At 42.4% G+C, this 14,597-nt stretch overlaps 1 protein-coding gene across 3 annotated transcripts in view; it reads left to right on the forward strand.

Annotated features, from left to right (window-relative positions):
• The first annotated feature begins 201 nt into the window (after window positions 1-201).
• LOC311111299 (solute carrier family 12 member 4-like) overlaps window positions 202-14,597 on the forward strand; it is a 32,720-nt gene continuing 18,324 nt past the window's right edge. The window contains exons 1-6 of one of the 3 annotated variants that reach the window (XM_084154017.1): window positions 202-502; window positions 11,744-11,838; window positions 12,531-12,662; window positions 13,351-13,497; window positions 13,979-14,033; window positions 14,247-14,377. In XM_084154017.1, the coding sequence (XP_084010143.1) occupies window positions 355-502; window positions 11,744-11,838; window positions 12,531-12,662; window positions 13,351-13,497; window positions 13,979-14,033; window positions 14,247-14,377 (708 nt within the window). In that variant the 5' untranslated portion in view covers window positions 202-354. Of the gene's footprint in view, window positions 503-10,371; window positions 10,519-11,117; window positions 11,233-11,743; window positions 11,839-12,530; window positions 12,663-13,350; window positions 13,498-13,978; window positions 14,034-14,246; window positions 14,378-14,597 lie in introns of those variants that run through there. The other 2 variants (XM_084154018.1, XM_084154019.1) reach the window with 2 other exon arrangements.

A 14,597-nucleotide genomic window follows, 5' to 3' on the forward strand; every position in this document is an offset into this window, starting at 1 on the left:
GAGGATATGATATGAGTCAGTGGTGCCGACTGATTCTCTGACTCCTCTCCTCTCCTCTGCCAGACTGAGTATCCCAGGCTACATGACAGGTAGCACCTCTTTTATTCACACAAGCAGCCCAGGAGGCCGGCCTGGTCGGTGCAGGGGCTGGTAGAGGGGGCAGGGCCATGGTATGGTAATGTGCTCAGAGGAAGTGAGCGCAGGGTAGTGGAATGCTGCTGAGATTAGTAGGACTGACTGGGAGTTCAACTGGCTGATCAAGGCTGGCAGGACAGCGCTAACCGCTAGCTGCTGGAAGCCTATCTGGAGATACTGGGGATTATTAGTGTCAGGGGCTAACCAGCGGATGAAAACATGCCCCATTTCACAGTGGTACCGGTTGAGGACAGCACTACGTCCAACTATGACAGTCTGGAAGGAATTAACTGGGTGGACTACAGAGACAAAGTACAGGGAGGACAGGGGGGACACCCTGGACATCTAGACACTGTCAGCTCTGATGGTGAGTCTCTCTCCCTCTTTCTCTCACTCTCTCTTTCTCAGACAACAGACAACTGTTCCTCTCAACTCTTTACAAAGTAGAACAACATAGTTGTCTTGTTAACTAAGAACTGCTTGGAAGAACAGACAGACAACTGTCGTCAACTCTTTATAAGCAGGTTGTCCTATTTACTAAGAGAACTATCTAGAAGTGTGAAGTTAATGAGATGTTTTCTATAGTGTGTTATTATGAGTGTGACCTGAGGAGAAGTTGTGGGAATGCTTTACATTGTCCTGGGGGCTGGCTGGGACAGAACAGCTGGTTGTATGTTTACCATGGCAATCCTCCAACCTACCTGGCAGATTTCCTTTCCCGGCAGACAGTTTTCCAGCCTGTTTTTGACAGCTCAGGGAATTTTCTGTGGGGTTTTATCGTGAGATTTCAGACATTCAGGACAGACTCATGAGCCCCCTCATGCCAAATATGTCTGTGGTGACAAAGGGAAAATAATTGGAGGGGCGGGGGGTGAGGAGGAGGGGGGTGAGGAGGAGGGGGTAGAGGGGGCGTAGAGGCAGGGGGACCAGCCCTGCTTAGGCCTTAAGTGTTCCATCTGACAAAAGATGGAGCACTCTTTGTGCAAAGCGTTGATTTATTTTCACACACAGGGGTTGAGCAGGCTGTTAAACCAGTGAGAAACAGCTTTTTCTTTCTCTCACGCTATCTCGGCTGTATATCTAACTCTAGTCCCTCTTTCAGTTTCTCATTTCGCTTCTGTATCAAGTACGAGAAAGTGGATAAGCCACTCCTAGGCGGAGAGGAGAGGAGTTTGTAGCCGCGGGGCAGGATTATATGAGACTGCTGATATGCAAGGCTGACATGGGAACCGACCAGGCGTGAGTCTGTTGTGTGAGGGAGAGAAAGGAGACCTTTAATAAAAGGGAGCTGCCTTGTAATGAAGCACCCAAACACTACCCCTGACTGGCCTTCCATCCTATGCCACCATTTCCTTCTGGCCTTGTTTAGAGATCGAGACAGGGAGAATAACATGTAGGAAGTGAGATGGAAACAGATGACTAGGAAGGAGTAAAAATATATATTATTCTCTTGGGTCGAGTGTTGTGTATGTGTTTGTAGGAAAAGGAGGAAGAGGAGGGGGAGGTGGAGTGAGGGAAGAGGGTGTTGAAGTAATAGATGGTGTGATGGAGGGAGGAGCTGTGTGGGTCTGGTATGGTTGGGTGGAGGAGAGGAGGGAGACAGCCACAGTCACAGTGCTGACTCTGTTCCAGGCTGGTGGCCCTGCTCTCTCCAGAGCTGGTCTGGACTGGACTACACACTGTGGCCATTGTACCAGAGCAACCTTCCACTAGAGTGGTAGCTAGCTAGGAGTCAATCAGTTCAGTTTATCCACTGCACAATATCTAGCAAGGACACATTTCCGCATTTCCACATGACTGAATTAGTTGTGAGAATTTGTGTGTGTGAATAGTGTGTTTGAGTGAATGTGTGTGAGAGAGTGTGTCTGAGTGAATGTGTGTGAGAGAGTGTGTCTGAGTGAATGTCTGCACCAGCATTATCATCATGTCGTACAGTATTATTGCCTTGCTGTAATCTACTATTGTAGGAATCTGTAGTTTTGTCTTCTATACAGACAACAGTTGGCCTCATACTGTACTGTACAGTACAGAACAGTAGATTACGTAAGGGGAGTATCAGTTGGAGAATGCTGCATTGTTTTCCTTCCTGGGTCCGCCCAGCCTGTCTTCAGGAGAATAGTGTCCATTCCTGTCATACTGTCCATCATGCTTCATAGATAGGCTTAGCCTCATAGAGATTAACACACACACACACTTTTTTATTTTTATTTTTTTTATTTCACCTTTATTTAACCAGGTAAGCCAGTTGAGAACAAGTTCTCATTTACAACTGCGACCTGGCCAAGATAAAGCAAAGCAGTGCGATAAAAACAACAACACAGAGTTACATATGGGGTAAAAAAAACATAAGGTCATAAAATACAACAGAAAATATATATATACAGTGTGTGCAAATGTAGCAAGTTATGGAGGTAAGGCAATAAATAGGCTATAGTGCAAAATAATTACAATTAGTATTAACACTGGAATGCTAGATGTGCAAGAGATTATGTGCAAATAGAGATACTGGGGTGCAAAAGAGCAAAATAAATAACAATATAGGGATGAGGTAGTTGGTTGGGCTAATTTCAGATGGGCTGTGTACAGGTGCAGTGATCGGTAAGGTGCTCTGACAACTGATGCTTAAAGTTAGTGAGGGAGATAAGAGTCTCCAGCTTCAGAGATTTTTGCAATTCGTTCCAGTCATTGGCAGCAGAGAACTGGAAGGAATGGCGGCCAAAGGAGGTGTTGGCTTTGGGAATGACCAGTGAGATATACCTGCTGGAGCGCAGACTACGGGTGGGTGCTGCTATGGTGACCAATGAGCTAAGATAAGGCGGGGATTTGCCTAGCAGTGATTTATAGATGGCCTGGAGCCAGTGGGTTTGACGACGAACATGTAGTGAGGACCAGCCAACAAGAGCGTACAGGTCACAGTGGTGGGTAGTGTATGGGGCTTTGGAGACAAAACGGATGGCACTGTGATAGACTACTTCCAATTTGCTGAGTAGAGTGTTGGAGGCTATTTTGTAAATGACATCACCGAAGTCAAGGATCGGTAGGATAGTCAGTTTTACGAGGGCATGTTTGGCAGCATGAGTGAAGGAGGCTTTGTTGCGAAATAGGAAGCCGATTCTAGATTTAACTTTGAATTGGAGATTCTTAATGTGAGTCTGGAAGGAGAGTTTACAGTCTAACCAGACACCTAGGTATTTGTAGTTGTCCACATACTCTAGGTCAGACCCGTCGAGAGTGGTGATTCTAGTCGGGTGGGCGGGTGCCAGCAGCGTTCGATTGAAGAGCATGTATTTAGTTTTACTAGTGTTTAAGAGCAGTTGGAGGCTACTGAAGGAGTGTTGTATGGCATTGAAGCTCGTTTGGAGGTTTGTTAACACAGTGTCCAATAAAGGGCCAGATGTATACAAAATGGTGTCGTCTGCGTAGAGGTGGATCTGAGAGTCACCAGCAGCAAGAGCGACATCATTGATATACACGGAGAAAAGAGTCGGCCCAGGAATTGAACCCTGTGGCACCCCCATAGAGACTGCCATAGGTCCAGACAACAGGCCCTCCGATTTCACACATTGAACTCTATCTGAGAAGTAGTTGATGAACCAGGCGAGGCAGTCATTTGAGAAACCAAGGCTATTTAGTCTGCCAATAAGAATGCAGACAGCCTGCAGACAGCTGATTCTTTGTGTGTGGAATGAGTGATGACTGATGGGCTCTGGACAGCTGGACTGCTAATTTGAACCCTGAGACCAGTGACAGAAAAAGAGTCAGTCAGAAGAATTTATCATGAAGGGAAGCTGAAGTGTAAGGGATGGCTTGCAGACCGCTGTCAGTTACTGATTTGGAGTAGAATGAGGATGGCTTGTTGGCTGTGTTGATGTTCACAAGAGGGGACTTTCCACTATACATTTCTCCTATACATTCATGTTACATGATGATGTTATAATAATAATAATATGCCATTTAGCAGACGCTTTTATCCAAAGCGACTTACAGTCATGCGTGCATACATTATTTTTTTGTGTATGGGTGGTCCCGGGGATCGAACCCACTACCTTGGCGTTACAAGCGCCGTGCTCTACCAGCTGAGCTACAGAGGACCACCATGTTCTCTCACAACCGTTATTTTCTCAAAATCTGTAGGCAATTTTTTACTTCTTATCACATCAATGCTTCCTTTGATAGAAGTGGTGAGTGACTAAGCTCCTGCATTTAGAAATTTAAAACATATGATTTTAGACTGACAAAACGACATACAAACAATGCCCTATAGAATGTTAATGGGTGTACTCTGCTCTGCTGTCCCAAGCGGCTTACACAGTAACCTGTGGACCCCATAGGGCTCTGGTCAAAAGTAGTGTACTATTATAGGGAAAATGGTACCATTTAGGACACAGCCCCAGTAGCTACAGCTACAGTTGTCTCCCTGAGAGGCTATAGCATAGCACTGCTGCTAGGGTAGGGTTAGCTGTATTATTCTACTAGAGCCCTTGGGGTTAGAGCTATGAGAGACATGTAACAACAACACTGGGCTATTTTAAAGTGGGAGTTGGCAGTCCTTTATGTAGGGGATGACTGTGTGTTTTCCACAGCCTCTAGCTTGCCCGGTAACAATGAATCCCCTCTCTCCTGATTGGGCTGCTACGGTGTATTAGCTTCTGTTGAAAGACAAACAGTCCTCAAAGTCTGCGTCCCAAGTGGCACCTTATCCCCTATATAATGCACTACTTTTGACCAGAACCCTTTGGGCCCTGATCAAAAGTAGTGCACTATGCAGGGAATAGGATGCCATTTGGGACAAAGCCTAAGTCTTCAGGAGAGTGTCACTGTATTGTATGATAGCTTGACTTGAGGAATTAACAGCATGCACAAAAACAACACACCTTCCTAGCACAACTCTCTGAAGGAAGTCATGACCTGATGTGCAATTATGTTGTATTTATTTGTCACTTTGCCTTGTTATACCTGTATCCAAAGAATGTTCACCTGTTGCTGTTTCTGTGTGCCCTGTTTCTGAACCCACCATTCTTGCCAATTTTGTGTCCATTTGATTTTCCAATTGGTGCCCCCCCTCCTTTGTACAGATGTAGGATCTTAATTTGATATGTCTTTTGTTGCTGATAATTTTCCTGCACTGCAGGAAATACAAACTTGTAGTGTATTTGAGTTTTAAAAAGGCTTTCAAAAGTTTGTAATTTCCACTTTGAAATTTGCCCTAAAGAAGAATGTATCAACCCCTACAAGAATGTCCATTCATTATAATCCACATAATATTTCACATTTCCTGTTGCTGCAGGATAATTTTTCTGCTGTAGCTGGCGAAAATTAAGATCCTACATCTGTACTGTACAGTGCTCCTCTGCCCCTCACTGTTGTGCTGTAATCACCTTCTACTAACCCTAACCATAGCCGACAGTAACTCTAACCACCCGCCTTCTACGCCTCTGTCCGTTCGCCATCGTTAGCGCACATCAAAGCTAGCACACAGCGCCCCAGCACAGCAGGCTAGCATTCCTCTGCTCTACTGGGCTGCTGCTGTTGTTCATGAGAAACACCTGTAGTTAATGACGGCCTATTGTTGTGGCAGAAAACACTGTTGTTTCTGAAGGAATGAATGGTAGGAGGGGAGATAATAACAACCTAATGGAACAGTCCATTCAAATAACTTTCTCCTAGGTAGCTCAAGATGTTCTGAAACACTTGAAGAAAAATAAACTGGGATTAAAAATACTTCAGTCATTCAGAATTCTGAAGAATATTACTTGTGTGAATTTGGATATAGCTGTCTTTATTTTTTAGATGACAGTAATTGAATAATTTATTTAGCGAATGGCTAAAAGATCCACAATGTCACTTCAGTCCTCTTAATCAGAATCTTTCTTCATCTCCATAGCAGAGAAAGAGTGGCCTATAGCGTACTTGAAAGAGCTACAGAGACTGGATGGCTGTGCTTTGAAATGTATAACCAACCCACTGATAAGCATGATAAGCATGTACAACTTTGAGTTTTCAATTTAATCTCAACTTAATTTCCCCATTAGTGGTAACGAAGCAGTTCATTTTATTAAATTAATCTGATAAACAATATATCAAACAGGACTGGCACGACAAATTTTTCTTCCCCTTCTTTTCCCCAGAGTCATTAAATACAATCTAACATTTTATCAGTCAGTCATTGTTGTTTGTACGATTATTGTACAGACAGTGACTAAGTAGACACATTTCTAACTATGAAATATGAAGTATATATTCAAAAGGACTTAGTTGAGCACTTTACCATCCTTTATAAATGTGTAAGGACAAATCAAATCAAAGTTTATTGGTCACATGTGCCGAATACAACAGGTGTGGTCTTTACAGTGAAATGCTTACTTACGAGCCCGTTCCCAACAATGCAGAGTTAAAAAGTATGAAAAATATTAGCTAAATAAAAAAGGAGATTGTAACACAACAAAAACAATAACGAGGCTCATGGATCAGTTCAAACGAGCTAGACAAACTAACACCAAGTTATTATACAATACACAGTATTATCAAATCAAATGTAACTTAACTGCCTAAGGCTCTAGTATAGTTGTGTACCCACCTTAGTGTTGGTTGGTTGGTACAGTAGCAGGTTAGCAGCATCTCTGTTGTGGACCCTGGTGTTCGTTGAGAGTTCAACCAGTGTTGACAGCTACTGTAGCTAACTGACTAGTGTTCTTACACACCCCCAAATGCTCACTCACATACACACACTCACATTTAGGCATTCAATCTCGCGTGCGTTTGAATCTGTGCTTGCATGCACGCGCACACAGCTTTGTTTTCGTGAATTCTCAGGACTTTTTGATTCCCATTCAAAATCCTATTTTCCCAAACCCTAACCCTAACCCTTAACCTAACCCTAACCCTAAGAGCCTTAACCCCTTAACCTAACCCTAACCTTAACCCTAACCTTAACCCCAAACCCTAAACCTAACCCTTAAGCCTAAAATAGCATTTGAACAAATTCAGGACATAAAAAAGTCCAGACTTTTTTTTCTTTTTTTCTACTTTGTCAGGACATTGTGGTGACTTGTCAGGACATTGTGGTCCTGATAATGTAGGAAAACATGTACACTCTCTCTCTCACACACACGGACACATTGCCTTTGAACAGCACTAATCAGAATAGCATCTCTGCCAGCTAACCACACGAGGTAGAGCCATAGAGAGGTCTAAGCTGCATGACTTCTCTACTGCTTAATAAAGTCTTAAATGTTCAATTAAGGAGAAGTTTAGCAAAGAGGCTTTCATACTGAAGGAGCTAATAGGTTGAGAAAGTAATTTTTTTTTCATGGATAAGCAGCTTTGGTGATTGCTGACATGTTGAAGTCTTCTTGCTTTCTTTTGCATTATTGGTTAAATGAATGGTTAGCCACTGAAAAGTCACAACTCCAGAGTCTAGGGCCCAGATTCACAAAACCTTATTAAGAAGAAATGTATTCTTAAGTGCAATTTTTCCTTAAGTTATACTTAATGTGTATTCCTCAATAAAGTTATTGGAAATGTTCTCAAGTTTCTTCCTATGTTTCTTCCTAAGAAAAAAGTTACGAAGACATTTGGTTCTTGAAAATAATGTTCTTGGATTTCTTCTTGTTTAACATGTTTCATTCCAAGATAGCTAAACCCTAGTCTTAAACTCAGTGAGAGAATAAGCTAATGAAAGCAATTGAACATGTTTAATTCATTCACAAACTTCATCTGAAAGTTTCAGCATTGATTGTTTGAAAACCCAAGAACATGTTTTAGAACAGTAATCTCAGTAAGAAATATGCTAGCTTGAATGCCATTACTAGCTAGATTGGTTGCCTAGTGGCAATCATCTTAAGAAGATCGTTAAGACGTTCGTAAGAAGATATTTGAGAAGTTCGTAAGAAAAAAATGAAATCTTAAGATATTGTTGAGGAATTGCACTTACAAACGTTTTTTCTTTATTAAGAAGCTTCTTACATTTTTGTGTAAGAAGTGTTTTGTGAATCTGGGTCCAGCACATCTTGCCTATCGGGTTCTTTTGATGCTGATGCTCACTGTGCCTTTCTTAGATATGAGAAGATTCTGACCGTTGTCTGGGACCAGCAAGGTCGCAAGTCGCCAACTGTGTTGGATGTGGACATTGTTTCTGTGTCAGTCAGACTCTTATCTAGGGTATTGTTCTGTGTCATTCAGACTAGTCCAGGGTATTGTTCTGTCATTCAGACTAGTCCAGGGTATTGTTCTGTCATTCAGACTAGTCCAGGGTATTGTTCTGTGTCATTCAAACTAGTCTAAAGGTATAGTTCTGTGTCAGTCAGACTAGTCTAGGGTAGAGTTCTGTGTCATGCAAACTAGTCTAGGGTATAGTTCTGTGTCAGTCAGACTCTAGTCTAGTGTATAGTTCTGTGTTAATCAGACTCTAGTCTAGGGTATTGGTTCATTGTATATTTAAATATCAGGGAGAAGATAAGCAAGCAGATACAGCCTGTGTTTCTGTTAGGTGGACTTCACCGCTCTTCTATTGATTGTTTATTGATTGACAGGTAAGTAACAGGTCAGGAACACTTTGGTCTTAGTGGTTGGTTATCAGGGGTCTTTTCTTTTTATGGATCGGTCTGTTTTTACAGTAGCACACAGCAGCACTGATCATAGGCCTTTGCACAAAAAGACACAGCCTCAATTGGTGCCCCACCCTTGGGCTTACTAGACCATTTGGACTGGCCTTTTCCTGTATCCTTTGTTTGAATGGGACCACATTGAAAATATGGCAACCAAATGTGTGGTGGTTTTACTGGTGTGTTTAAAGCTTAAAATGAATCTGCAAATGTCAGCAGTGCCGCATATGGTAGTTGTTAATATCTTGGCTAATAGTCTCTGCTTTATATTAAATGTAAAATTACAAAGAAAGAAGCTGATGGATCTAGTAAACAGAGTAAAGAATTATATTATCTTCCATAATTCATTCTGCAGATGTAAGTTGGCCTGTAACTTCACTACACCAGTGATATTTTGACACTTACAGTAATAGGCCTAGTTCAAAGACCTCTTCAGTCAAACACGTATGAAACAACTTCATTATAGGTCTGAATAGCTTTGGATACTTGGGTAGTCATATTATTTATCTCTGTAAAAAGCAAAAGTGAGTGCTGTCAGTAATGTGCTGACTTGTCTAATAGTAACAAAGCGTTCAGACAGAGGTAACTGTTCAGAACGGCGGGAGGAGGCGGGAGGCTCGGCAGGGTTGGCAGTCTGTCTCACTTTGTTGGCAGTAGTTTGATCTTGTGGCTCAGAGGCATTTTTGTGGAGGCACCGTTTGTTCGTTGACTTGTTGGGACCTGTCGTCGTAAATCCCTGTGTGCTGTTCTTTTCAGCGCAGTGGGACTCGGGGACTCTCTGTATGTTGTTCATAACAGTCCTGTTAATCTTTAATCTGTTTTAATTAGGCATCCAGCGTCAGGTCATTAAGAGGAGAACCCCCTCTGGACCATTCAACATTACAAACGGCACCCCGTTCCCAAACCCTCCATCCTTTTAATAAGACCGACTTGAGGAGAGTGTTGTGGTAGAGAGAGAGACATTTGGAAACATATAAGCGAACAGTACAGAGAGAGAGATAAGGATTATATGTTGTTTTACAAGTTCAGCGTCCTTCGGTCATTGTTTAGAACTGACGCTATGATGGCATGCACATTGCAATGCAAACACAAACACATAACAGTACAGTGACATCCTTCCTGTCTTAATAATGTTCTCACGTGCACTAACTGCAAACTGACACTAGAGGACAGTGTTTGCATTGATTTGATCTTGTCTCTTTCCCTCTCCATTTTCAATTACATCATACTAGTGAGTGAGTGTTAGGTATTTACACATGTATTCCCATCTAATCTCAGAAACGGTACGAGGAGTTGACTCCCTCGTTATTAATGATTAGGTGGGACATTTTTCCTGAATGTTTCACAGCATATCATTTTGAGATTCCATTATGCGTTGTTGGCATCCAATGACAAGCCCATCATGGCCCATAGTAATGTCAATGTGCTGTACATAGTTGTGAAATACTTTTAAGATCTTCATATGCTTACTCTGTGTTTGCTCTGGCGTCTGCTCTAGAACCCACAGTGTATATGTGTGTGTGTGCCTGCGTGCGTGCTTGTGTGTACTCGCTCCTGTGTATGCGCCCAACTTGTGTGTGTGTGTATGCAATCTCACGCTGTGTGTTCTGGCCCAAGCCCCTCAGTGAGTGACAGTTTGCCCTGTGTGACAGTGTGTCCTGAATGGCGCCTGACTATGTCCCGAACCAGAGACCGCAGTACACTGCTCTCTGCACACACTGTGGCAGCATGGTCACCCTCAGCAGCACTGAGGTACTGAACACTGTGGTACCGGAGACAGGTGAGTAGAGAAGCCATTTTTGTCTCGTGTTCAGTCATACTTGTAGGATACTGCAGTTGGGTAATTGTCTGTAGCTCAGGATGTTAGTATTTGGGCTGCATGCAAATGTTGTTTGAAGAGACTCGACGACCGGTCATGCTCTCTGATGATCCAAAGGTCAGGATCCTAATTTCTAGAAATAGAATGGTGTGTGTGTGTGTGTGTGTCGTGTATTATCATATTCACACAGATGCTTTGTGTGCAATGCCAGTATCCTCAGGCTCATATCCTGTCTCAGCTTCATGTAGCAAGAGAAACAGAGAACATAATTTAAACCAGAGACAAATTACTTAGCAACTTTGTCATCTCTGCTCTATTTAACATTGATTGATTTTAGTTTTGGCCTGGATGAGGTTTAGATATTAATTTATCTTTGGGTGAATGCTAACTTGTGATGCAAGCGAAGTCGCTCAATTGCTCAATCTTGTTTACTGAAATCACATTAATCTTGATCGGCAATGATGGGTTGAAACATTTTGCAATAGAGGGTTTGAGTGAATTCCCTCCTATTTTCTCTGTGCCTGATATGCTTTCTGTTGATACTAAAGATATTAAAGCCAGTATAGTACTGTAGGATGCAGGTCTCTGGTGACCGTATACCTCACATAGCAGCTGCTGGAATTGATTACTTTGAACGTGGGAGTGGGAGACTGAAACAGACAGTGATGTCATACTGTAGGTTGTAGGCAGACTGTGGGAACTAACTTGGAGATTCATCACTGTCAGCACCGTAAATACTGTACAATAGATCAGCACGCCAGCTCTTGAGAAACTTTTTAAAAATGTGAATTGAGAGACAGTATTTCTGTGGAAACATTTCCTATTTTATTGACATGGTTGCATCGTTGCATGGTTTTGATGGCTATTGTACTGTAGTTATTATTAGTCTTCCCTTTTCCTGCAACTTCTACAGATATCTCTAAAGTTTATCTGTCTCAAATGTCATTTCCTGTGTTTTTATATTGCAACATGTGTTGGTTGATATGAAAACAAACAGACTGCCGTTTAACAATAGAGTACCAACATGCATGAATGGGAACTGATCACAAACTGACACTCTCATTATCACATTTCATACTTTATAATAACCCCTGTTTATCTTACAAGATACTGGATGAAAACATTTGAATGGGAAAATGTTATCCTTGCCTACCTTATACATTTATACTTCTATCTCTTTTTTCAGGCCATGGAAATCACAACGAGGACAGTCCTTTCCTCAGCAGTGCAGATGCTGTCAAGAGGACTGATTTCTATGACAGGAACCTGGCCTTATTTGAGGTCAGTGAGCAAGTCTTCTGTTTTTAAAGTAACAGTCCAGTGTTTCCAGATTTCTATGAAATATGACCTATAATTAATTACAATATGAGTGAAATTGTTTTCCTATGTTAAAAAGCAGCTTTTTTGTGTTGGAATGGTGTGGGCATACCCCAACAACAGAATGATTTGGGCGTATACCGGTCATAAAAAATATTAATGCGAGTAGACCGCTGAATGGCCAGCTCATCCTCCTCAGGAGGATGACATCATCCTCTATGAGGAAATGGCAAGCATTTTTGAAACGGTCTGTTTGAGATCCAAGTTTGAGGTGGGTGTTTCTGGCCACAAAATAGGAGTATAGGATGAATCAACACATTTTTTTGGGTATGAGTTAACAGAATATGGACTTTTAAAAGTGAGATTTTCACTGGACAGTTACTTTAAGACTGGCTCTCAGTGACACTGATACTGATACATGACATGATTATACACAACATGTCACATGTTTTAACATCAATATTTGCTAGTCTCAACTGCCTAGATTGATCGATCACTAGATAGACCACCACTCCTCCAACAAATAGTGCAGGCACAGATTCAGTTCCTTACACTGCACTATAATACCCTTTTACTGTTGGCTATAGCACCCTAAAGACACATCAGGTACCCACCCACCTCTAACTATTCCCTGTCCTGCTGTCCCTGTCCTGCAGGAGGAGTTGGACATCCGTCCCAAGGTGTCGTCTCTCCTCAGCCGGCTGGTCAACTACACCAACATTACCCAGGGGGCCAGGGAGCACGAGGAGGCCGAGAACACAGGGACGTCACTCAGGAAGGCCCCAAAGGTCAGAAGTCACAAAGACTGGAGAAAAACTACCTCTCTTTCTTTTCAGATTCAAACAGGCTTTAGTCTCTCTCTCTCTACCCCTCCCCCTCTGTCTCTGCGCATGTTTGGATCTGAGCTTGCATGCGTGTGCTTTGGGTTGTGTTGGTGCCTGTTTGTTACAGGCTGTGCCCTGTGGGCCCCCTGGTGAGAATTGATCAATATTTTACCTGATCAATACTTCTTGTCAATTAGCTATTTCCTGTGGGTCTATCTGTGCTACATACCATATACAGAAACACAAAAACATAGACACTGAAACACACTATACACACTGAAATACACTGAAACACACTACACACACAAATATGGGAAACTACAGCAGTGCTATCACTCATCTGTTTTCTGTCTTCTTTCTGTTGCTGTTTATGTTTGATTCCTGCACCCTTCCTGATTGATGTTAGATATCAATTATAGTTAATGTGAATTTCTCTTCCTCTCTCACTCTCTCTGTCTGTTCTCTCTTTATCTCTCTCTGTTCTCTCTCTCTCTCTCTCTCTCTCTCTCTCTCTCTCTCTCTCTCTCTCTCTCTCTCTCTCTCTCTCTCTCTCTCTCTCTCTCTCTCTCTCTCTCTCTCTCTCTCTCTCTCTCTCTCTCTCTCTCTCTCTCTCTCGCTGTCTCTGTCTCACTTCATGTCTCTCTCTCTGCAGTCACCCAACATGGGTACCCTGATGGGAGTCTACCTGCCCTGTCTACAGAACATCTTTGGTGTCATCCTGTTCCTTCGTCTAACGTGGATCGTGGGCACAGCCGGCATCGTCCAGTCATTCCTCATCGTCCTCATGTGCTGCTCATGTGTTAGTACACACACACATTGTGGATGCACACACACACACAGGCACACTCACATGCACACATGCACGCACGCACACACACACACACACACACATACACACGGTCTGGCAATGTTAGAAGACCATTGACACTCTGTTCTTGTCCACTTGCCAAACCCCTTGTTAAAACTGGGTAACCAGCCAGTCTGCCAGTTAACATTACTAGGCTGAATAAAACCCACAGCATTTCAATCAATTTACATATCCTGCTGTTTACTCCAAAGGAAATGTAATGTATTTGTGGTTCATGTCTCAACCATTCCAATATGATTTATGAATTATGTCCAGTTGTGCAATGACAAGTGATGTCTCTAATGCTAAGTGTGTTTATTATGTGGATAAAGAGCTCAGCGTATTGGTTGATTGGCACAACAGAAAACATCCAGAACTCTCTCACAAAGACTGACCTTATTTTATGGTGTTCATATTCTCTCCTCTTTTACAGACAATGCTCACTGCCATATCCATGAGTGCCATAGCTACAAATGGTGTTGTCCCAGGTGAGGGTACAGTACAAGCGTTGAAGATTGAGAATCCAAACTTAAATGTTACACTTAAAACACTTTAGTTGTAACAGTTACATAAACATGACATTAACAAGATAATGTAATTGTTAATTACATTAATAACAAATTAACCAATTATCACACCGTCAGTCTATTCTGACATCAGACCAGTTTCATCCATATTAACTCTGTTCTGCTCTGTTATAGCCGGAGGGGCGTACTTCATGATCTCTCGTTCCCTGGGTGCTGAGTTTGGTGGGGCTGTAGGAATCTGTTTCTATCTGGGAACAACCTTCGCTGCTGCCATGTACATACTGGGAGCTATAGAGATCTTCCTGGTGAGTTATCTGTTGCTCCCAAATGGCACCCTATTCCCTATTTAGTGCACTACTTTTGATCAGGGCCTATAGTAGTGCACTATGTAGGGAATAGGGTGCCATTTGGGATGTAACCAAAAAAACGCAGTAAAATAGGTCAATGTACTCAATCATATTGAGATGGAATAACTTACATGTAAAAAATGGGATCAAATAACATCAGATGAACAGAAATTTGATC

Source organism: Coregonus lavaretus (genome assembly GCF_964263955.1).
Source record: "Coregonus lavaretus genome assembly, chromosome: 37".
In the NCBI taxonomy this organism is placed as follows: domain Eukaryota; kingdom Metazoa; phylum Chordata; class Actinopteri; order Salmoniformes; family Salmonidae; genus Coregonus; species Coregonus lavaretus.